We start from the raw sequence: 26,435 nt of genomic DNA, 5'->3' as shown, positions 1-26,435 counted from the left end.
CTTGTCTTGCCATTCATCTATCTCAACATCCTCATCTCAGCTTTACTCATTCTATAGATATATTGTTTCTTGACTGCCCAAATGGCTGGTCACATAAAACTCCTTTAAGTTTTATTGGTATTGCGGTATTGCGGCGATCACATAAAACTCAGGAAGTACATCCCCACTTCGTCGGCCCAACTCTAATTCTATGTACAACATCTTCGTCAATCTCTCAATTCTCATGGATTATCGACCCCTGGATATCGAAAATAATTTCTTTTAGGTACTTATTGACAATTAATCTTAATTACTACCTCATTCTATTCCTAATATTACTAAAGTTACATTCTATATATTTTGTCTTGGTCTGGCTAATTTTAAAACCTTTAGATTCTAGAACATCCCTCCAAAAATGCCCCCTCATACATATCTATCACCATGTCGATATATCCTCTAGAGATTCCTTTCTTTTTCAACATTTGCCAAATTAACTCTCTAGGTACCCTATCGTATACTTTCTCTATGGCAGTAAAGACCATGTGGATGTCTCTCCTCCCTAAACTTCTTAATCAATTGCCTAAGTAGGAAAATAGCCTCAATTGTTGACCTGCCTGGCGTAAAACTAAACTGGTTTTCTGATACACTCGTTTCATGTTTTAGTCATTGCTCAATCACTATCTCTTCATAGTGTGGCTCATAAGTTTGATCCCTCGACGGTTCATATAATTCAGTATGTCTCCTTTGTTTTTGTAAATAGGTACCACAATACTTTTCCTTTATTTATTTGGCATTTCTTTATTCTCATCATCTTGTTGAACAACTTGGTCAACCAGATTATGTTAATATCTCCCATGCACTTCCAAGCCTCATTGGGATACCATCTGGTCTTAAAGCCTTCCCATCTTTATCTTTCTCAAAGCTTCTTTCACTTCAGATATCCTAATCCTACGAATGTATCTATAACCTCTAGCCTCGTCTATGTCAAATGCTCCTCCTAGTGTCGTGCTCCCATAGTGTTTGTCATTTTATAATTTTTAAAAATAAATTCTCCACTTTTCGTTGACCTCATCATCTTTCACTAAGACACTCTAATCTTTACTCTTAATTCATTTATCATGATGGAGCTCCCTACACTTTCTCACTTTCATTTTTGTTAATTTGAAGATATCTTTTTCAACTTCTTTTTTCCCTAACTTGTTGTATAGGCCATCATATTCCTTAAGCTAAGCTGTACCATTTTTTTAGCATTTTTCATAGCTTTTTAATGTTCTTCTGAGTTTTGATCATTTCTATTCCATTGTAAAGTTTTATAACATGATCATTTTTCGCTAATGGCCTTTTGAACATCATCACGTGACTGCCAATTTTCCGTATTTGAATGTCTTTTCCCTATAGATTCTCTTAAAACTTATGTAGCCACTTTCGTGATACTATCAACCATCTCATTCTAAATAACATTAACTGTATCCTCAGAATTTTATTTCCCTTCTTTTATCAGTTTATTCGTAAATAAGTCTATTTTCTCCTTTTTTAGATTCCACCACCTAATTCTTGGACAACTATCAACTTCATTCCTCTTCTATCTCTTTATGCAAACATTCATAACTATGAGCCTATGTTGTGTGGTCAAACTCTCCCTAGGATAACCTTACAATCTCTACATGATGCTTGATCTGCCTTCTTACTAGAAAAATGTCTATCTGGCTTTTATATGATCCACTTTTATTAGTTATTAAATGTTCATGTCGTGTTTTAAAATAAGTGTTTGTTATTGCTAGTTATAGCACAATCAATAATAACATCACCCATCTCATTTCTTACACCAAATTCATATCCTTCATGTATCTTTTCATATCCTCCTTTATCTTTTCCTATATGGCCATTTAAGTCCCTCCTAGAAAGGTCCTTTCTCCATTTGGTATCCCTTGAATTAGTCCATCCATGTCCTCCCATAATTGTCTTTCAACGCTATTCTCTAGTCCTAACCTAACTCGTGAGCACTAATTACATTAATTATTTCCTTCCCTAATACAAGTTTAATTTATAGGAGCCTATCACCTACTTTCTTGACATCTACTACTTTATCCTTGAAATCTTTGTCTGCTATTATGCCTATGCCACTTATATTATTATCCTTTCCTATATTCTAAAGTTTATATTTGTTGATTTCCTTAGCTTTTACCCTTTTCTGTTTAGTTTCTTATAGGCAAGCTATGTTAAGTCCTTCGTCATTGTGTCCACTAACTCCATACTCTTACATGTTAGAATTCCTACATTCCGTGCGGGTAAATGGATCCTATTCTCTTGGACTAGCTTCTTTACCTGCAATTGTCCAAAATGGCACGGGAACTCTTGCCTACTTATTGCTGCAGCTGGGTGATGTTGCAGTGCGTCGCTTCTAGGGGACACCTTAGCTAACCCTTACTCATTTCTCATTGCACCCAAGTGCCGATACAGTGCGTCGCTTATAGTGAACGCTTTAGCATGAACATATAACGTTAATGTAGGATTCATGAATAGATGTGGCTAAGTTTTACATCGGCCGCCCACCTAACATAACCCTCCTCCTTTCTTTAGGCTTGGGACGGGCATGACCAACTGGGACTAGCCATAGCGTGGATATGCTATACAAAAAAGCCATGAGTTATGAGTATAGGCATCCCATAGGTTAGATAAACAAAATAAAAAGAAAACATCCAAAGAAATCGTCCCTCTCTCACTCTCTTGCTCTTTCTCCCTTCTCTCCTCCCCCTCCCCCCCTTTCCTATCAAACACAACATTCTAGAACTGCATGTAATAAATTTCTATTCGTTGTTCCACATGTAGCGCCTAAGCGGTTCAGAGGACTTGGGGACCTCGCTCAGGCCTAGACGGTAAGAATAGGCAGCCTGCCCCAAGGCGGACGCCTAGGCGCTTGGGCACCCGTCTAGGCGGGTGCCCAATGGCCAAGGCTTGTGCCCCACCCAGAGGCCGAAATTCCCCTTGTTGAGGGGCATTTTTGGGTGTTTTTTATAAAAATAAGAGGGGACCCTGCTTTTCTTGATGATGATTGATGATTGAGGACTTTTTTGAGTCTTCAAGTCTAAATTTCTTTCATTTTTCTTTTCTTCCTCCTGGTTGTGTACAGTAGTGGTTTGTAAACTTTTAAGTTTTAACTATATGTGGACTATGGATATGGACTTATGGAGTATGGAGTCTATGTGGACTACAGACATTTGATGTGCCCCCTAACTTTTGTGTTATTATTATTATTTTTTTTTCATTTTCTTGATGATGAATGAATCGATGTCTATCTTGGATTATAGACTAAAATATGTTTCAATATGTATTTTTTTTTTTTTTTCCACAATATCTTATTGTAAAACAACTTTTTATTCTACAGGACCGCCTAAGCTCTAGGCGCCCGCCTAGGCGCTAGGCGGCCTAAACTTCCCTGGCTGCATGGCGCCGCTTGGCCTTTTTTGGAAACATTATGTCTATTCATCTATAACTTTCCTACTTTCCCTCGCCAATTCCACTATCCTAGGACTTCAAAATCCCATGCTTCCCCTTCTACTTCCTGTTTTTTGAATCCCCCCATCAAAATCCTACACTCTAGGCTTCGAGACGGCCTAGGCCTATTTCCTTTTTCTGCCTATCCTGACAATAACTCAAAAAACAAAAAGGAACTCTTCCCATCAAAATAGGGCCATGAAATCCTGGAAACTAGGTCATTCATGCCAATGCTAAAGAAACTGCACCCTTAAGCATGCCCATAAAATAAAATAAAAATCCTTTTTCAATCCCGCAAACCAAGCCTAAAAATGAACCCGTAAAAAAAAAGAAGAAATGACTAAGTCCCCCTAAAATTTAGATGAATAAAAATATTGAATCAGCCCATCTATTGATTTGCATTATCCTCCCCATGTTGGAGAAGACTCAACTCTATCGGCTCAGCTTCACCATCAAATACAAAGATCTTGAAACTCAGGATTGAAGAGATGTTACATGCACTAGGCAACTCCTACGAAAAACAGCCACACACATTCAAAATATCTGCACATGAAATATAATTGCATCAGCTGCCCGATTCTTTGGGTGAAAAATTTCTTTTATCTGGTCAGCATCGACAACTCTGTCCACAAGTTCATATATTTCTCATTCTCAGGATTTCCACCTATGTAGTGTGCCTTGATGCCCATTTCAACTTCTTTGATCTCATCTCCTGCTCCTTGTATATTTGAAGTCTATTTGAAGCAATGTTCGAAAATTCGACTCGGGTTGATTACTTGGCCCATGCCCCAGCTGAGTACTCATCCGAGTCCAAGTAATGCAGTCCAAGTAGGGCCGAGAACTATAGCAGCTGAAAACTAGTAAAAAAATACAAAACAAATCCCAAAAAGTAAGAAAAATATATTCAAATTAAAATTTAATAAAATTTAACAAAACACAACTAATTGTGTGCTTAAAGTAGTGAAAAATAGAGTTTAAGAAATGAGTTTGTGCCCTGGGGTATTTTTGAAATTTTCCAAAAAAGATGGGAAAATGTAAAGTAAAACTAAGTATTCATGACCAAAATATTTCCAATCTTTGCCAAAATCATAGAAAACATAAATAAACACGTTATAAATATATTACAACTAATACCTATTTTTTGGGGATTTTTTAAAAAAACTTGATTAGATCTCCGAGTTGGACCTCCACCTCGGGTTGGCAAGGGTCTGAGCCCAAATGACTTGGCTGACTTTATGAACACTGATTTGAAGTCCACAGTGCCAGAATTCTCGCGCATTGTGCTCAATTCTGAGATGATCTCATGGAAAGCAAGATTGCAAGTTTACAAGATCATGTAGATTGGATGAGAATCTCATAATATAACACCAAACAGTAAAGTATAAGGTCCAATCTTACTGTGTGAGTTGATTCAATTCTTCAAGTGCCATGTCCTGTGTAGATTTGAACCACAGATGAGCTCTCTGCCACCTTGTCCCTCTCTGCCCCCCTTTCAAAATTGGCATTACCTGTGTGTGATATGGTTTTTGAACTAGTAACCTCTGAAATTTTATTTGGGCAGTTGGACCCTGTTCTGCAAACCTAAAAAGGATGCCCCTTATTTTGTGTTAACGGATAGGTTGAATGAGCTTAAGAAACTTGCACACTGCCAAAACTAGTAGGGTCATGGCTTCACGCTGCCTAACTCAGATCAGTGTAGGAAAAATCGAATCGGAACTGTTAACCAGACATGGGCCTGGAAGCTGTTCAACCATTCTAATGGGGCAAGTCCCGGGCGGTCAAAAAAGTGTTAAAAAAATACAAAAACAAATCTAATAAAATATGAAAAATATATTCAAAGAATGATTAAACAAAGCACATCCAAATGAAGTTGAAAATTAATGAAAAAAAATGAATTTTAAAGAATCTATTTGTGCTCTGGGGTATTTTTGAAATTTTCCAAAAAAGATGGGAAAATGTAAAAATACATATTAATGGGCAAAACAATTTCCAATGTTTTCCAAAATGATGAAAATCATTAAAAAATACATTACAAATTAAATCCCTTATTTTTTGGGATTTTTTTATAATTTTTTAAAGTTGTTTTTTTAAAATACTCTGTCGGTCTCCAAAACCGGCTGAAATCGGAATTGACCAGTGGTCGATTCCAATCTAACCTGGTGGTTACCAGTTAGAACGGCCACATCTTTCAAGTTTGAACGGCAAAACTTCGACTTTTGCCAAGTCACCTAATGCAGCTAATTAGGCACCACTCCTATAGACTTCCATTGTATCAAGACAACCACTCTCAAACTCCTGGTTACGTAAATGGAATTCTTCAAATCCCATGAATGTGCAACAGCAGCCACACCCCCAGTTTGACATATTAGTGGGACCACTTCCTCTACCAAAAGTTCATTTCCTTTAGCATAAGCAGGTCCAACAAAGCAACCATACTTTCAGCATCCTTTCAACATGCTCCCATTTGCTTAGAACTTTCAACTTGCTCAACTTTAGTAACATATCTTTTGCCCAAAGGATATGTCCATCTCTTTATGTCGGCTAAGTGTTCCTCGAGTTCCTCAATTTTGATAGGCCCACAGCGATGGTAATATACAAGGATATGAACAGTTTCCTTGGTTCCAGAATTACCCAGGGGCGAAAGTATTATACTAATTTCAACACCAGGTATAATCCCAATTTCATAGTTTCAAGCACCCCCGCCCCCCCCCCCCCCCCCCCCCTTCCCCCGCCATGCTATCATGACCTTAGAGTCCAAGTACTTGCACCCCACAGAGGAGCTCAAAAACCATAGCACATGAGACTGGAAATGCTATGAGAGAGGAGCTCAAAAACCACAGACTCTAAATGGGAAATTTGATGAAGCATGGTGAATTTCTTAATTCATCATTTGGCCGATAATCTTGCAATCTTATCTTTTGCAAGACCTCATTCTTTTCTTGCATGCAACCTACAGGATTACAAGGGGTGTCTTCAAATCCCTGTAAGGGATTAGGGTCTTTTCTTGCATGCAACCTACAGGATTACAAGGGGTGTCTTCAAATCCCTGTAAGGGATTAGGGTGATGAAAGTCTAACTAACTTCATATCCATGCCAAGCCCTTCAAGCCTCCTCCTTGTGTCCTCACCAATGATTCATTACTAGTTCCTTCTGTTCCTTGAATTATCTATGCAGCATGCTCATAGATCCTGTAAAAGTTAGTTGAAGCATGAAATAACTAACTTACTGGCAGGGAAAAATAAAGCAGGCTTGTTTATTTCACACATTCCTAAGTTTTGTGCCCTTGTGTTCTGCCTTGTGACATTGTAGTCACTGGTGGATTTGCTCAGAAATATATTCAGGAATTGATGGATCTGGGATCTTGTGAGATCTGTATCATCGTATCATATCCATAGGAATCTCACTCTCTGCTTTGGAATGTCTGCCTTGGCACCTCAACTCAGGATTGACCCCCATCGTAAGTCCTGAGTCCTCACTAAGTAGGACTTCGGCAGTGGACCTGATCTTCCTTTCTTTACAGAATGTGGAGACAACATGCAGACTGGAATGAATGGATCTCTTAACGTGAAGAGCAATACCAAGCAAGGAGCTCCCAAATATACGCATACTTAATCCCAAGCTACATTTGTATGCAGTCACGTTGGTTCCTATATTTCTTAGATGGGGTCCCATATGATTTTGAGTGTTTTCTGTTGTTCATTTTCGAATATTGTCCACTGCTTGTGAAAGGAACTATCTTTGCTGGAATCTGAATAGTGCAAATGGCCTCGTATTTTCATGTTAAAACACATGGCCCAAACCCTAAATAGCTGCCTTAACAGGAGTATCTGGAAATTGTATCTGCTTCTTATTTACTTTACCGTGTTATATGTATATGGTAGACAAGAGTTGGTCACTGATGCAGTCTGCTTGCTTATGTCTCAGGTAACAAGTTGCTGCTTACATTTTGAGTATGTTGATTAATTGCTATCCCGTAATGGCGATGTATTTAACTTTAAAATTCCAAACGTATATGCCTAAGATCCCCCAATTAATTGGGAAAGGGCTATGATGATGATGATATGCCTAAGATCACATAGGACTGCATATTAAACTGCTATTATATGATAATAATCTCATAGAAGTGTGTGTTAACTTGCAAGAATTTATGGATTTCAATTACTTTGGCTAGGTATCATATTACTTTTGTATTCCTATTCTCTCTTTTCAGACTACTAAATTCTGGAGAACTATAAAAGTCAACTAAACAGGCAGAACAGCTGTTTAGACTGCAGGGTGAACTGATCTACTGTTTACAAGTAAACGTGATTTCCCGTACCTCTATGCATATGTATGTCATAAAATCAAAGGTTTTATGAATTATTGTGTTAGTCTTATGGAGCAGATATGTTCTTGTATGCTAGTGGAAATGCTGTGACTCTAATATGTGTTGATGGTGATCTGATTAAAGTCCTTGATTTGCTTGTTGTATTGTGGAAACTGTCTAACCTTGTGATGCATTTTCTATCCAGTTACTGCAGATCCAGAGGATCGACAGGTTCAAGAAACAATGGTATGCTTCCATCCTTTGGCTATTAGGTTTTTCTCTTCTACTGCTGTAACGTTACCCATTCCCTGCATGATAGGTCATTATCCGGATGTAATATTACCCACTTTTTTCCATTTGTTTTATGAGGTCATTTGAGTCCCATGGCTTTCAGAGAGAGATTTGTATCAACTTCAGTTTGGAGGTTTCTCACATCTATTGAAAATGAACCAGAGAGTAAACTTTATCAATGAAAAACCATGAAGTTATTTATACCCAAGTCACTCTGCAATAGTTGTTCAAAAACATCATCCAAATGCAAAGATAGTGGTTCCATGTTGATGCAAGGCCATAAATTGGCACTAGTTAGAAAATGAATGGTGATTGAAGCATCCAAAAGTTTGTTTAGCATGACTGAGTCTCATGAGATTAAAAGGCACTTTACTGGCATTGAGAAATGTTGTGTGGTTTGTAGCCGTTCACAGAGAGGTTCAATTTACTGAAAGTGCTGACTGATGGATTGTGATCTATTTCTGCGATGTATGATTTCAAACTGGCATATTAGGTTTTTCAGTAATTTAGTAAGAGTGAGAGAGTGAATTTGTGCCAGAACTTTGAAAGACTAAGTGGATATGATCGGCTTTAAAGAAAGTCGTCATAGTGACTTAAGTCATATATTTAAGATAGAGCAATAATTTAGCAGAATTTCTCTGCAGCACTGAGAATAGGGATTTGATATTATGATATGGAACGGATTACATTCAGATAACTCTGGAGAAGTTCGCAGATCATTAAAACGATTTGACCCTTCTAGAAAGGAAGCTGCTGCCATCAAGTTCGATGATCATGGGAATTAGAGGAAATTATAAATAGGTTGGTATTGCATCCACAGGCTGTGGTGCACAAGCACCTTTTAATAGTTTAGATTGAACCAACCCCATCCAATGGCCAAAATTGAGTTCTGTTTTTATTTTTTGTTTTTATTTAAAATATATTAATACGAAATTTGGTCCTTAGCTTCATTTTTATAAGTAGAATTAAATAAAAATTATATAAAAAAAATATATTTTAAATAAAAACTTGGTCAAAATGAATTTAGTGCTATTTTGGTCATTTTTCTATTTAAAATATTTTCGATTATTTTATTTAGTTATATTTATAAAAATACAACATTTAGATAAATATCTTACTTGAATAAAAAGTAAAAAATAAACTATGAGACTAATTCTTCGCCGTTGGATTTGGCCTTGTGAAATCTCCACCATGGGACCTGTCCAGATGATGTGGACAGACAGATATTTTTCCATTATAAATAGGGGAAATATGGAGAAGAAATGTTACAACTGAAGAGGAAATAAAATATTCTCTTATAAGCCTGTGAAATTGCAAATGCTGGAAATATGTTTTGTGTTTCTAATGGAGAAATAAACAAGGGGAAGTCTCGATTAAGCTTCAATGAGGAACTTAGGAATAATTAGATCTCAAGTGCGAAAATTGTTTGTAGGAAATTCTGTCCCTGGAATCCTCAGAAAAAGTTATGGAAAGAGGCCATTTGTGATGATCATTCTGATTATTCCTCTGGTGAAAAAGTCATGACTAAGGAAAGTAGTCTAAGCTGGTTTTTATGTTTCAAACATGCTAAAAATTGTAGCAAATTTGTTGTGCCTTCTCCATATTCTTCTTAAGTTTTTATTGTTTTCTTTCTTTTGGCATAAGTGTGCTAGTATCCCTCTCATTTACTTTTATATTCTTATAATATATTCCAAATGTTGAGTTTTTCGCACTTTAAGAAATTAGATTGGTACTAGTGTAACTCCATAGGCAAATACGTTCTTGGAAACAAATATGCATCTTCCCTGCATCCCTATAAGTTCATTCATTGTGTAACAAACTCAGAAATGCTTCGTAGGTGATGCATTAAGCATGAATACAAAAAGTACAATACAATAGGTTATAGTCAAAGTGTTGTAACTTGTATGTACTGCTTATCCTCCCGATTGAAACAATCATCTGGCAACTTGTTCAGATCCATTTTCTGTTATCCATTTTTTTTCAGATAACTTTGGCATGATAGCGTTGAACTTTGATTTCCCATATATGAAATGCTGGAGGGAGTTCACCATATATGGTAGAAACTTTTTCCATATATGAAATGTTGGAGGGAGTTCTCCACCATATATAATAGAAACTTTTTCATGATGGACTTCCAAGGAGTATATTCTTGTCACCTGATACATGATAGGCATAGTTACATATGCCCTTTGTGACATTGGCAAGTAACATCTTTTGTCATGAGGATAATATGGATGACTCAAATAGCACATAGATTCCTTAATATATCTTTTTGGTGCATTAGGGAGTTCTTCAGTGGAATGGAATAACTAGCAAGAAGAAGGGTCAGAAGTGGGGCAAGGAGAATGGACAAGCACATAAAGAAAAGGTCTGGGATAACCTGAATGATTGGCAGGATTCAGGAGAGAGAGAGATGAATGTTGAAGGTGAGCCAACACAAGAACTTGTGGACTTTGAAAAGCTTGAGCCCATAACTCGCTTTCCTCAGGTATGTGAACTACACATGCTTTATAAAATGTTGTGGTCAGAAGCTTTTTTCAGTTCTCTAGTCAACATGTCCTTATTACCTGCATCCATCCCCAGAACTTTCTAATTAGCACTACCACTGTCATTTGAATCTTAGTTCCAGATAATAGTATTCGACACATTTTAGATTATCTCTAGAAACTTATAAAATAATCCTTTGCAAAGTTGACCTGAACCTGAAGCTCATGTTCCCATATTCTCCTTTAAAGCACACATGGATGGTTGGTATGATATTTTATCGAGGTAATTCAAAGTAGAAAATGGCAGAACCTACTCTAACTTTCATTTGGTTGCAGGAAGGTGATGTCATTGCATATCGTCTGGTAGAATTGTCTTCTTCATGGTGCCCTGAGCTTTCTCCTTTCCGGGTACTGTATTTGTGCATCTACATATTAGCTGATTAGGTTTTTGTGCTTTATGCACATAATCTGGGTTCTTACATGTCTGTGTGCTTATGCTAAATAGGTAGGGAAGTTCTCCTGTGTTCCATCATCAGGAAAGGTGAAATTATTGCCTCTTCTGGAGCATCCAATCGTATTAGGTGAAAATAAAACAGAGGAAGATGATGGTTTTCCATCTTATTCTTCCTCAAATTATAATGAAGATGGCTCATTAGAGGTACTTAGTGGTTTGTTCGTAGGAAACTCTTGATTGCGAGAAAGCAATAGAGACATTTTGTGATATACAATTTTGACTAATAAAAGATGCTTTGATGCATGTTACAGATTGAGTTTACATCCCTTGTTGATGTCCGCCTGCTCAATCATCAAAGATCAGATCAACTACAAAAGCCAAAGGATCAAATTCTTAGTGGGGCAACAGACAAGGATGCTGTGAACAACAAAGCAGCTGTCTCAGTTACGAATTCCGGACATAGAGTTGAAGATTTTCCTTCTCCTGTCCATGGTATACATCTCTGAAAATATACTGAATTTTTTTTAATTTTAGCCTTGTGAAACTGAACGGTCCTGTCTACAGCTTAAGTATGATTTAAGTACATGCTATCTAAATATATTAAAATTTCAAGGTTCTTGAAATGTAAATACTATAGTATGCATGGAGTGAGTCATTTAGAGTGTCTCTTGGCTAATCTCTCTCTCTCAACCCCCCAACTGCTCATAAGCTCTCCCAATGAGTGATGCTTGTGTGAGTGCCTGCAGTATGCAAGTATTGATATTGAACCCTTGCTTAATTCATATTGTATGTTAAGTTTGCAAGTTCCATGGCTTCTTAAATTTTGTTTCAATATGAGGCTGGTTACATAGAATGGAATTTACTTCAGCCGTGTAGTCATTCCTTTCACAGAGAATGGCGAGCAGACAAAGGTTTGGGATGAAATAACTCAGGCATTGAAGGAGAAAAAGGCACAACTGTTGCATAGGGAGAATGGGGTCCCAAAAGAGACAACCCAGAGAAATGCATGGTCCTATAAGGCCTTAAGGAGCAGTGCACTGGGCCCTACAATTTCTTTCCTGAGGGCACAGAACCATCTGACATGTTGACAGTAGAAAATGCCGAGAACTTTTCGCCAATATGTTTGGGCGCAGTTGTTGAGACCAGTTAAATCCATTATGCTGTTTCTCATATAGGAAGAATGGGAATTTTGTAGTGTTCCCAGTGTTTTGTAAATTTTAGTTATGGCCTGCTCTTATTATATTTGATGTAATCTGTTCTCTACCAATGTTTGCATCTTGCTCTTTACGTATGTTTTATGTGTTACATAATCATCTTGCATGAAGAAAGGATTTATTCATGTGAACTTATGTTAAAAAAATCAATGTGGTCAAGGTACTCGGACCCTGGCCAAGGCGAACGAGTTCAAAGAGAATAATGATAGCAGATAAAGTTTATATATAATAAAATACCTAATCTTAACATTAATTTAAGAGTATCGTGGCCTCAATTCCTGTCCCTTGCACGTTAGTACAGTAGTACGTTGCTCTTTTTAATAAAACATAAAAGAGGTCTATTTTTTTAATTTAAAACAGAGTTCGTGCATGAGAGGCCTCGGACGGAGGATGTGAGGTTGCGGTGCCGTGTATGATGGCCAAAAGACTACTTAGACGCAGGCTAAGTAAAGTCATGAATAATAAGATATATAGAAAATCGAAACACGGTAGGCCGAGTAACTAAGCCGTGTCCAAGTCACATCGGTCGAGTCTAGAACCCCCGGTGTGAACTAACAAGTAATAGTATATTTTGATGTTAGTACATCTAATTCCACGATTGCAGAGCGACTGTCTTCTTCTTGTTCCTGAATGATTCCACAGGGGAAAAGGCAGTTTAAGCCACGAGTTCTGGATTTTTTATGTGCATTTGTAGGTTCATTTGGAATCAGAACATATGACCATTTTTTCCAGGAAACTCCTAACTGGGAAATACACACTTTTCCTACATTTCTGTTCAGATCTATTAGTGTGAATCCAAACAATTTAATATTCATTTTCATGTGGGGTCAACTTGAGTGAAACCCACCCTCTTTGAATGAAAGCCACCCTCTTTTACGCTGAACCAGTGGAGACTGAGGCCACAATTACTATGGTAGAGAAAGGCTTCAAGGAACTCTTTTTTCTCGAACCAAATAATCTTTCTTGTAACGGCTTTCAATTTCATCATATCAGGGTTTCCAAGATATTGAAAACCGGTCATGTTCAATCACTGGGTTGAGTGTATAGCTCAAGCCTCAAGGTTTATTTGATATGGGTGTGGGATTTGATTTTTTTAGAGATCTGTGTCAATTTTAATGGTGATTTTTTGGGGTCCTACACATATGAGTGGGGGAGGGTCTTATAGGATCATTACTATATATATATATATATATATATATATATATATATATATATATATATATATATATATATATATATATGAAAAAAAATGAACAGTGATTTCACCTTAACCTCATCGCTATCCAAATTTCATCGCTCGGTCACAGTTGTCTGGTAGTTTTTTATGTTTTCATTTTTTTTTTTTACAAATTCAAATTACTTGAAATTTAGAGTATATGTACATCTTAGTAAGGCGCACCTAATAAAAATATGAAAAAATAATAATTTGTAAAATATAAATGGACCAAAATACCCCAAAATTTATAGGGATGTTTTGGTCAATTTATAGTTTACAAATTATTATTTTTTCATATTTTTATTAGGTGCGCCTCACTAAGGCGTACATATGCTCCAAATTTCAGATCATTCTTATTAGTAAAAAAAAAATGAAAAATGAAACACTACCGGACAACTGTGAACGTGCGATGAACCTATAGATGAAAATGAACAGTGATTTCGCTTACCCTCTTCACCATTCAAACTTCATCACACGATCACTATTGTTCGGTAGTGTTTCATTTTTCATTTTTTTTTTTTACAAATCCAAATTACTTGAAATTTGGAGCATGTGTATATCTTAGTGAGATGCACCTAATAAAAATATGAAAAAAAATTGTAAAATATAAATTGACCAAAATACCCCTTGAAAATTTATGGGGATATTTTGGTCAATTTGTATTTTATGAATTATTTTTTTATATTTTAATTAGGTGTGCCTCATTAAGATGTACACACGCTCCAAATTTCAGATAATTCCGATTAGTAAAAACAAATGGAAATTAAAACACTATCGAACAACTGTGACCGTGCGATAAAGTTTGGATCGTGATGAGGGTAAGTGAAATCACTGTTAATTTTTGTCATGCAATGAAGTTTGGATGGTGATGAGGATAGACGAAATCACTGTTAATTTTCACGTATAGGCGTTGGGAAGACTCTTCCATATATATATATATATATATATATATATATATGGAAGAGTCTTCCCAATGTGCCTATAGGCGAATTATGAAATACTGTTGGATAATCGTGACCGTATGATGAACTTTAGACGGTGATGAGGGTAGGCGAAATCACTATTTATTTTCGCCTATAGGTGTTTTGTACTATATATATATATATATATATATATATATATATATATATATATATATATATATATATATATATATATATATATATTTGATTTGGATTTATATTTATCTTTTTTATATATATTTTTTTCTTATATAACTTTTCAGGTGTATTTTTCCTATCTATATGGTATCCAAATTGTTCACAGAAATCACCAAGTTCTTTACGCTTGGTAATTTGTTGTTTATCTAACTGTCTTTTGAGTTTAAGATCAGTACATAAAGCTAATCCTTCAGCACATATTTCTGCTGAGAGTTCTCCAAGTGTATAGGCAGAATATACTATAATTCCATTATGTCCCACCGGGTATGCCATACCCTTTGTCCTAATACTATGCAAGTTGATAAAAAAGATCAAACTATATTATTTCAAACAAATATAGAAAAATCACATACAATTGTACCCAAAACAATTACTTGGTCCGATATTACTTTACCTCAATCTTGGGCATTACAACATGCAAACCAACCCCAAGAAGCACCTAGAAATAATATTCCAAACCAAATAATCGAACATCCCGATGGAAATATTGAAATAAAATTCTAACAATCTAGGGTCAAGGATGATATAGATATTAATAGGAAAAAAAATAAAAAACCATTAATACCTCCTAGAAAATCCTGTCATACTACTCCTGATGTCATCATACTTCCTTCTGCTTCACAACCTACACCATCTTCAGATTTTCAACTACAAGGAGTAAGAAGAACGGCTGATCATGTAGTTCTTCCTACATACATTTCTAAACCTAATATAGAGGAATTTCAAATACTTACATTACAAATAGAAGATGATACAGAAGAAGAGATAAATACTAATAATACATATGATGATGAATATATAGCAACATATTTAGCCGCTAAATTAGAACGAAAAAAGACGAAACTTAATATTGATTATCTTAAAAAAGATTATCTTTCTTTAGAAAATCAAAATATTACGAAATGGTATCTTCAAACCTTCCAACCTAGGTTAATAGAATTACTTCATAAAAAATACAATAAATTTCTCAAAAAAGAAAGAGAAACAAAATGATTTTTTATCAAGTTAAGATAAATATGTATGCAATATAAAATTAATATTCCTTCATTCGATAATCTTCAAACTTTAGAAGAAAAAATATATATCCGCACGAATGGTACTACTACTGCTAGTACACACCCTCCTGAAAAAAGTATAATACTCAAAGGAGTAACCCCATCAAGTAAAGGAGAACCACCACAATCTTTATATGATATAATAGCCACACCATATAAAGTCTTACCCAAAGAAATAGGTAAAAAGCAAGAGCTTATTCCCCATATTGTGGAACAAAATAATTATACTAATTTATATATGCAGTCTTTAGGAAAACAAGCAGAACGTATAGAAAGATTAGTTTCGAAGGAGGTAACTCATTCCCTTCCTAAAGCAGTCATGTTTAAACCACCTCCAGAACTTAATAAAAATAAATTTCATATTGGTGACAATAATAAAACCTTAATGGATCAGTTAATAGCCAAATTAGCTCAATTAGACATAAAAGGAATTCCTTCTCCCAAACTCAGTATTCCTATGCCAAATATACCTGTTCCATTACCAGAATCTTCAGATAAAAGAAAATCAAAAATACCAGAGCATGAAACAATGATGCTCTAGAAAGAAGAACCAATTATCGAAGACACCATACAAAACCAAGAAAATGCTTTTATGGATACTACACCTATTGACATAAATAGAATAACCTATGGTAAAACTTGGAAACCAATTACCGCTTTACTATATTATAAAAGACCTACACCTGTTGATGTCCAGCTTGAAGAAGATGCCATACAACAAGCTGTTTCTTATTCAGGAAGATCAATAGTTAATTGGACAATAGATGGTTTATCTAAATTAAAAATATTATATGTCATGAGACACATGACAATGTTTGTTTTTGCAAACAAAATGGCAGGCAATCCAGATCAAGAGGTTGCTAAAGCAATAGTCAATGGATTTACAGGCTAATTAAGAGGATGGTGGGATTTCTATGTCGATGATGAAACCCAAAATAAAATTCTTACTAATACAAGACAATGGACCGCCAGGAATGAACAAAATCAAGAAATAATTTATACTGAAAGTGATGCAGTAAACACCTTAATATATACCATTACACTTCATTTTGTAGGCAGTACGGCATTATTAGCAGCAAGATCAGAAGATCTGCTATCTAATCTTCGTTGTCCTACATTATCCCATTATAAATGGTATACGGATGTCTTTTTCTCAAGATTGTAAACTACTAAAACTGAGATAATAAGATAGGTGAGAACCTGGTTTGATATATCAAAAAGATAGGGAAAACCTGGATAGCATGAAGCAGGTTCTTGCTGTGAGGTTGAGACAGCTGCGATGGTCTTGCGTAGAGAGCAAGGAGATGAGAGAGCAGAGGGATGAAATGAGCTTGCAGATGAAGAGAGAGCAGAGAGAGAGAGAGAGAGAGGGAGAGCAGAGAGAGAGAGAATAGAGCGGAGTATGAGAGGGAAGAAGCTCGGAGAGAGACCTGCTTAGAATGAGGGAGAGGCTTCCCTTTTATAGGCAGGAGGAGGTTACTTCGTAAGGAAGTAAAGAAGTGAGATGACTTGATGAGACTAAAAGGAAGAGGAAAAGACATAAAGCAAAAAAGGAAAAAGACAAAAAAGGAAAAGAAGATGCTTAAAGAGGCATCTTTGTACAGCGACATTTTGTCTTCTTATGTCGGTGGCTACAGTGAAAAGGCATCTTTGAATAGTGGCATTTTGTCTTCTTATGTCGGCGGCTACAGTGAAGGGCATCAATCATTTGTCGTATATGTCGGCAGCACAGTGAAAGGCATCATTCTTTTGTCGTATGTGAAGGGCATATAATATCTTTGAGGTGACCTGGTACTGTGTAGCATCTTTATCGTCTTTGGCTGAATTCATTGAGGTCTTCCTCTTCTGGGTCTGTTTCTTCTTCTTCTGGGTCTGCTTCTTCAAGTGGGAAATATTTATTGGTGTGTAATGGTGAAGATTGTATGGTTTCATTTGATGAGACCGGTTTTCTTCCTGCTTCTGTAAAGATCTCCTTCATTTGTTGTTCTAACATTTCTTTGGAAGCATTTGGGTTTGCTTGGAGCATATTTCGTAAATACGTAGGAAAGTCAAATGAAGTATTGGCTGTATTATGGTCACTTGGACTGGGATTATATATAGGTTTTTGTGGAGGTATTCTTTTGGGAACTAAGGTTGTGGGATCCATATTAAAGATGTCCCACCACTTGACTGAGATGGTTTTGCCCAGTCTTGGAATGTAGGTATGGTCGGCTATATTATTAACAGAGATGGTATATTCCCATTTCATAATCCATGGGAGTTGATATAGTGCCACAAAGTATAGGTGATTGTCAGTATTATTATCACTATTATATTATATTCCGCCTATACACTTGGAAAACTCTCAGCAGAAATATGTGCTGAAGGATTAGTTTTATGTATTGATCTTAAACTCAAAAGACAGTTAGATAAACAACAAATTACCAAGCGTAAAGAACTTGGTGATTTCTGTGAACAATTTGGATACCATATAGATAGGAAAAATACATCTGAAAAGTTATATAAGAAAAAGAAAAAATGTAAAAAAGATAAATATAAATCCAAATCAAATAAAGTACATAAACAATATATATATATATATATACATACGGAAAGGATCATGTCAGCCCACAGGCTGACTACTACAGTGTCAGTCAATGGTCCAAATTGAATCTGGGCCGATCTAAAAATCACAATCTTATTTCGTATTTAAATTTTCATTTTTTTGTACAAATCCAAATCACTTGAAAAGACCTTAAAAAACCATCTTATGACCATTTGTTTGATCTAAATTTTGAAATATATACTCTTTTCATTATAATGAACAATCACAAGAAAATAAAAAATTAAAAACACAATCTAGAAAGTATTTTTTAAGCCCAATTAACACAAGCCGTTCATTTTGGTGAGATGCTTAGATCTGGACCTTACAAGGATTTTTCATTACCAAATTTTTTGGATGGCTTTATTATTATTAGATGTAGAAAAATGATTTCATGCAACCGTTGTATATTAATATGATGCAATGACCTTAAAAACCATCTTATTGCCATTTGTTTGATCCAAAATTTGAAATATACACTCTTTTCATTCTAATGAACAATCACAAAAAAAAAAAAAAAAAAAATTGAAAACACAATCTATAAAGTATTTTTTAAGCTCAATTAATATAGGCCATTCATTTTGGTGAGATGCTTAGATCTAGGCCTTAGAAGGATTTTTTCATTTCCACTTTTTTTGGATGGCTTTATTATCATTAGATAAACAATGTTAAAAAAGAAAAAAATGTTTTTGAGTTTATAAAAGCTAAGATCTTGAAATTCACAAAATGAATAGTCTAGATTCGTTTTTGGTAGGGATTCATTTTGACTATATCTAGAGTTCAAATTGAACTTCTTTTTTTTTTATTGATTATTGAGATGAAGAGAGTGTCTGCAAAATTTAGGGTCATAAAAATACCACAAACGTGGTTTTTTAGAAGTGTCGTTCCATTATACTATAATACAACCATTGCATTGGATCATTGCTTATATATATATATATATATATATATATATTTATAATTTTGGCGCAAGATCTACCCAAATAAAATGTCTAGCATTTATCTTAAAAACGTAAAGAGAGCAGAGTTATAAATTATCAATTGTTGTAAAATCGAAACATAATACAAGAACACACATATGAGAATTAAAGCAGAAATCCAAGATATATCAAGAATAATCCAAGACGTATGAGTGAGATTGTGAAGTTTAAAAGTAAATACAAATTTCAACTGCATCATATATTAGGAAAGAAACAGTCTAACTTACTGTTTGCATATACATAAACTGGCAAAGTATTTCCACTCGGAAGGATAGTAAGAAGGTAGAGAGGAAATATTACAATCACACATTTACGAAATATAAAGAGGTTACCGATTTTGATGTACAGACGGTTGAAGAGAATAAACCTACTATCTACAGAAAATAGAAAAGCACAGGAGAAGAAAGAAGAAGAGAGAAGAAAGATGAGAAAGTAATATGAGTCATTATGCTTGCTATTGATGCTTCCTGAGTAGTACTACTTACACGCATGTCACCTATGAGATCAACAAATGTGCCTGAACATTTTATCCATACTCTTCCTTAAAGTCCAACTCCTAATCCGGCATTCACTCCAGCCGCATACCCAAATAGACAAACTCCCTCTGTTTCTAAGTTAGTATATGTTGAAACCGCATTTCTGGCTGATATACCCATATGCTACAAGCATATCAATATTGACCCAAATAAATTAGCCCCCTTATATCTCACTAATCACTTGAACCCTACCAATGGAGCCAAGACTCGTGAATGGTACGAGGTTGTACTCATGAAAACTGGTTCAGTATCCATCGTACATTTCTATCAAGGCAATACTAAACTATATGCATATTCTAAGTTACAAATTAAAAAACTATTATCTTATGAAGATTGGGGTAATAACCCTATGCAAGGTAAAAAGTTAGCCAATCCTGAATTTCAATACAAATATTATAAGTATGCTGAGTATATTAAGGCCTGGCATAAGGTCTTTGCATATCAAAATCCAAATAATACTCATTCTTGGTATGTCCAATTTAAATTCCCTATCTTGGAACGGTTCCCTAGCTGGTTCCGATATTGATTCCTGATATGGGGATCACATACTCAAATATTACCAGATGAATTTCAAGCCTTTCAAGAAAAATTTTCCATTCATAATACATGCACTTCCCAAGATGATTATCACCTATACTTTATGGCTATCTATCAAATCTCATGGATTCTAAAATGGGATTACACTCTTTCTGAAAATAATACCAATAATTTTAAATATGTCCCTCGCCTTGGTAAAACCATCAAAATCAAATGGTGGGATATTTACAATACTAAACCCTCTTCTTTGACACTCAAACGTATGCCTCCTCAAGTTGACATAATTCAAACCCAGGAAAATAATACTGTCAGCCTTCCCACATTTTCTGCATATCTTAAAAAAATGAGACTATCCCATCCAAATGCCACTCTCGAAGAGCTCGAAGAAAATCTCTTGCAGATCTTTGCCTCTTCAAATCCAGGACCAACTACATCAGAAGAAACAGTGCAATCAGGAAACCCTCTTCTCGAAGATTTTAGTCAAGATCCAAATGCATAACCCGATCCGATAGGCCCAAGTCGACAACGACCATATCGGCATCCCTATAAAAGAAAGATTCCCTTTTCCTTTATTAGGACTTCACTCAGCAAATGATTCCCTTTGTCCCCTTCGCTCCAAAAGAAGATGCCATTGCACAGTATAAAGCAGTCGAGACAAGACCCTTGCACAGTAATATCCCGATGTGACTAATTTGGGGTCACATCAGACCTCTTTTCCTGCCCACGTGTCTTTCACATGACCTATTTTCCCTTCGCACGTACGCTACCGCCACCACAGTAAGATGCACTGTCACCCTCACCGACGCACAACCGTCCACGTGTCCCCTCACCGACGCGCAACCTTCACCAAACGCCAGCCACGTGTCCCACTTCATGTTACCCTCTACACCACGGCATCTCTCTCAGCCAAGTGTCTCACCTCAGCTACCGTCTTCGATACGGCACCCTCCTTAGCCACATCTTTTCCTTCAGAACGAAGGCACTGAGCCTCTCCTTCTGCATATAAATACTCCTTCTCACCTTTGAAAACAACAGGCTTCGCAGGGACTACTCAGGAAGCATCAATAGCAAGCATAATGACTCATATTACTTTCTCATCTTTCTTCTCTCCTTTTCTTTCTTCTCCTTTGCTTTTCTATTTTCTGTAGATAGTAGGTTTATTCTCTTCAACCGTCTGTACATCAAAGTCGATAACCTCTTTATACTTTCGTAAATGTGTGATTGTAATATTTCCTCTCTACCTTCTTACTATCCTTCCAAGTGGAAATACTTTGCCAGTTTATGTATATGCAAACAGTAAGTTAGACTGTTTCTTTCCTAATATATGATGCAGTTGAAATTTGTATTTACTTTTAAACTTCACAATCTCATTCATACGTCTTGGATTATTCTTGATATATCTTGGATTTCTGCTTTAATTCTCATATGTGTTTTCTTGTATTATGTTTCGATTTTACAACAATTAATAATTTATAACTCTGCTATCTTTACGTTTTTAAGATAAATGCTAGACATTTTATTACGGTAGATCTTGCACCAAAATTGGTATCAAAGCCACACCCTGTTTAGAGAATTAATAGTTGTCACTAGTTATTGTATCTAAAGAAACTTATTAAATTAATCCATTAGATAAAGTTGGTCCGAGCATTAAGGTTAGAGACGCTCAGACACCCAGTCTAAAGACCGTTAAGGCCAGGAGAGCCGCTGAGGTCGAAAGAGACATAAGAGGTAGTCACAGAAGACTGTCTAGATAACACTCAACCGCAACCTAATAATGAAATAATTTATTAAGAATCTATCAGATAAAGCAATTAGTTCAACTAGTAGTACTCTAATAATTAAAAATAAATAAGAAATTATCATAAATGATATAGAAGCCCAAATTCAAAATTGAAACATACCAAAGGTTCCAATATCTGATGTTTATAAAAAAGGTACTTTTGATCTTAAAATCGGATATGCTATCAAAATAGCAAAACAGACTCTATCTGTTACAAGTAACCAAGAGGATTTCCAATTATTATCTAATAAAATATTACAAGTTCATAAAACAAAAAATTATAAATATCTCCATATAGGTTTAATACAAATTGCAGTTAAACCTTTAACACGTTTAGGACTTATTAATTCTATCCTGGTATGTCTACGTGACACTAGACATAATAGATTTTCTAACTCATTACTCGGAATGGTTGAATCTAGCCTATGTAGTGGACCAATTTATTTTAATTTTTTTCCTAATTATTCTGTATCACTTACAGATCCAAATATTTTAAATGTTTTAAGTCTAAACTTGAAAACTCAAGGATTTGATATGATGTTAGGTTCCCAAAATATAGCCATTGTCTATCGTATTTATTACAAAGTAATGAATACATTATGTCCTAATGTACTTCAAGTAGACACACGAGGACAGACTATATTTTTCCAAACCAATATAGAAAGATCCAATACCATCATACCAAAAACAATATCCTGGTCAGACATTATCTTACCAGAATCATGGTCTATTCATAATGAAAACCAACCATCCCAAACATCTATACAAAATATTCCAGATAAAATTATAGAACATACAGATGGAAATATCGAAATCCAATTTACTAATAATAGAACTACTATTCCTACTACCATAGTAGATTCTATCGTTGTTCCTCAATTTTCTCCCAAAATTGAACCTTCAAGACAATCTGTTACTACGTATACCCATAGTCCACATCTAAGGATTCCTTCCTCCACAAGTAATACTCCTCAGAGACTACAAATTGATGGATTAAGAAGAACACCAGATAATATTATTATTCCACAATATAAACAAGCCCAACAAGAACCTGAAGAATCTGACTTCCTTCAAGTCTTACAACTTCAAGAACAATTCGATAATCAATATATTGAAAATGACTATTTATCTGTTGAAAATACAGATATAAGAGAATGGTATCTTGATACATTTGAACCAAAATTAATATCTTTATTTCATAAAAAATATAACAAATACCGAAAACAAGGAAACAAAAGTACTTGTTTCTTCACATGGTTAAAAGATATTTTACACCAATACTCTATTCCTATACCAGAATTTCATCTTCAAACACTTGAATCTCAATATACTGTATTTAATACAACAGAGGGAAAACCGATTACTTCAATCCATCTTCCTGAAAAAAGCCTCAAAATCAAGGGAGCACCATCAAAAACTCCCACAGAAACAGACAATGAGTACGAAGAATCAACCTCTCAAAACCAAATGGTCCTTTATGAAAGTGTAGCTACTCCTTATAAATTAAACAATGCAAATATGTCTCGTATTATATATATATATATATATATATATATATATATATATATATATAGGTCGAGATAATCAATTGAAAAGTTTTCGACTTCAAAACACTTTTTTGTATTGGATTTTTTTATAGTATACGTTGAAACTTTATATAATTTTTTCCGTAGATATATGGGCTATTTTTTCTCTTTTCTCCTTGGCGACATCTAGTATCTTTTGTGTTGGGGAATATAATTGCATTTGTCTAGATAGATATGTGAATAAATGTTTTCAAAGAAATGAATAAGAAAGTTTGTTTTGAGCTCTAGACGAGTTTGCTTCTAAGGCTGGCAATGGGTTGGGCCTAAGCCAAGCCTGGCTTGGTCCCTTGGACCGGACTTGAAAAGGCCCTGGCCCAGTGTCGGGGGCCTCATAGAGCCGGACTAATAGTCGTAATGGAGAAAGTAAAAGAAACAATAAGGGAAAAGGAACCAGTCGGGGCCCGGTTGGGTAACGTTGTCGTGGTCCTTGCCCAGGCCAGGTCAAGCTTGACCTTGTGCTCACATTTTGTGGCTTGAGTAGGGTTGGACTGACTGGCCGTTGCTAGCCTTATTTCTCTCTGTATGTTGACCTTCGTCCGTCATTTGCAAGCCTTAAGATGGCACAATCTCTGTGTATAAAATGAATCTAGACAACAATCAAACTTGAGCCTACCTCAATAATTTTGTTGGAAGATATTGTTTTGATACTTAAATGTCTTCAAATTGATCTTCTCGACATCAAGATGCATAGACATGAAAAATAAATAGATTTCGAGTATTGAAAATAGTATATTTTGTAACGTATATTTTTACGGTGCTTTTTCAAGATTTTCAAGTTTTTGTAGATATGATGATCTACATTATTTTTTTAACTTTAAATTTTATAAATAAATATAAAAATATATTTTACAGCTATTACAAAGATTTCCGATAATGAAACCACATCTCCCAAACACTATTTGAAGGTAGGCTCCAATGTTTAGAGCTTAGGATCGATACAAACCGCACCCTTAATTGAATTCGAGTCAAACTTTGCGGCTCCTGCATTTTGTTTTTATGCTTAGTATGACGTGTTACTTCCTACTCTTTTTATTTTTGTTGTTGAAAATAGGAAGATGCTGTCTCTGTCCATACACTTCAGTCCTGGAGTATCAAATCATAATACCGTCATTGTTTTTCCATCTTGGATAAGTATCCTGTCACATCATGTGGACGGGTGGAACGGTGCACAAGCATTCAACTCATGACCCAATTAAATAGCTAAAAATTATTTTTATATTTTATTTTATTTTTTATTTAAATAAATATTTATCTGAATTTTGACATATATGTTATTTTCATGGAGTTAAGTAAATAAAAATATTTTAAAAATATTTTAAATCATAAATAATCAAAATACCTCTAAATTTATTTTAACCGATATTTTTATTCAATTCTACTTACAAAAAAAAAAAACTATGACCCAAATTTCAGCTTAATATCATTTTTAAATAAAACTATAAAACAAAAAATTAAATTTATTTTTGGCTGTTGGAGGAAGGTTTGTTCAATCCCAAGCGTCCACAACCTGTGGACGGAATACATCATTTGTCACCAAAAAATAAATGGATAAGACCACCGCTGGTCTACGGCCTACTTTAGACCATCAAAGCACACTTTTATGTTTTCTTCCGGATAAGCTACATGGGCCTTAATTTTTAGTCTTAACCCAGGCTTTGAAAATTTGACCTTCCATGGATAATAAGTAAGCATTGATTTTATTTTATTTTATTTTGAGCGTAAATGATCTTTGATTTGAAATAAGGCATGTTCAAGAGGCTCACTTCATTGAAAATTATTGTGTTAGATTACTTAACTCGTGAGTTCATGATAATAGAATAACAGGTGAAGTTCATATCATAAGACGTTCAACCAAAAGAATTTATATAATTTGTGGGTGTTGGATAGCTAGTTCCACAATCCAACCAGTCTAAATTCGTTCAATTAAGTGATTCAAAAAATATTTTAAAAAAATAAAATTAAAAAAGAGATCGATGAGGTGGACATTTAGGGGAATCTAAAAACATTAGAGAAGCTTTAAAAGAAACAAAAAATTAAGATTTAGTGGAAAACCAACCCGAGATCCATATCATCCCAAAACCAGCTCGATGTATCAAAAATGGTAAAAAAAGACCACACTTTTGAATGTTCAATTAGGAACTACAATCAAGTCATATGAACCTTCTAAGACTATATGATACTTATTATCTTTGTTATAAAGACACATATACGTGTCAAAAAATGGCATTTAAAATTACCGTGAGATGACATTTTCCAGGGGACAAAGGGATCTTTTTACAATATCTGAAAGCGCGGTAAGTGACCCCAAGTATTTTTATAGTAAAATTTCACAAAGTTTAAAAAGTGGAAGAAAGGTTAAAAAGAAATCTCAAAATCATTCAAGTATCACTTACGCGCTTCGTTTCAAGATGCAAAAAACCATAAACACACATTGAATTTCCATGACACAGCCTATCATATTACTCCAATTTTTACTGAAAATAATGAGGCGCGTTCACTCTCAGCTTAGCAGCAGTCCTTTTTCATATTTCTAGAAGGATCACTCAATTAAAAGAACCATCCAATCAATGGAATTATGCGCATGCAGTCCATTTAACCCAATGTGTAAGCAGTCCATTAATCATCCAATTTGACATATCAGTTGCAATAGCAAGATAAAATTTGATGAAATAGAATGAGAGTTGAAAATCTGTATTTTGCTGTTATCACTGCTTCTGACTTCTAATGACAAGCGTCATAGAAACCCACCAAAGCACACTCCCCAGCTCTCAAACCATCA

At 35.1% G+C, this 26,435-nt stretch overlaps 1 protein-coding gene across 5 annotated transcripts in view; it reads left to right on the top strand.

The window, feature by feature from the left end:
- Window positions 1–12,278, top strand: part of LOC18442737 (sphere organelles protein-like protein) — a 42,761-nt gene extending 30,483 nt beyond the window's left edge. For 2 of the 5 annotated variants that reach the window (XM_088868558.1, XM_006852952.4), the window contains 6 exons: window positions 7,986–8,026; window positions 10,356–10,559; window positions 10,894–10,965; window positions 11,063–11,215; window positions 11,323–11,503; window positions 11,903–12,278. In XM_088868558.1, the coding sequence (XP_088724684.1) occupies window positions 7,986–8,026; window positions 10,356–10,559; window positions 10,894–10,965; window positions 11,063–11,215; window positions 11,323–11,503; window positions 11,903–12,099 (848 nt within the window). In that variant the 3' untranslated portion in view covers window positions 12,100–12,278. Of the gene's footprint in view, window positions 1–7,684; window positions 7,773–7,985; window positions 8,027–10,355; window positions 10,560–10,893; window positions 10,966–11,062; window positions 11,216–11,322; window positions 11,504–11,887 lie in introns of all 5 variants that reach the window. The other 3 variants (XM_020672562.2, XM_020672560.2, XR_016056742.1) reach the window with 2 other exon arrangements.
- Window positions 12,279–26,435: the final 14,157 nt, after the last annotated feature.

This window comes from Amborella trichopoda, chromosome 6 (genome assembly GCF_054954075.1).
Source record: "Amborella trichopoda isolate Santa Cruz 75 chromosome 6, AtrichopodaSantaCruz75HAP2 v2.0, whole genome shotgun sequence".
NCBI classification, from domain to species: domain Eukaryota; kingdom Viridiplantae; phylum Streptophyta; class Magnoliopsida; order Amborellales; family Amborellaceae; genus Amborella; species Amborella trichopoda.
The sequence above is the reverse complement of the archived record's forward strand: the minus strand, read 5'-3'. Positions and strand labels throughout refer to the sequence as shown.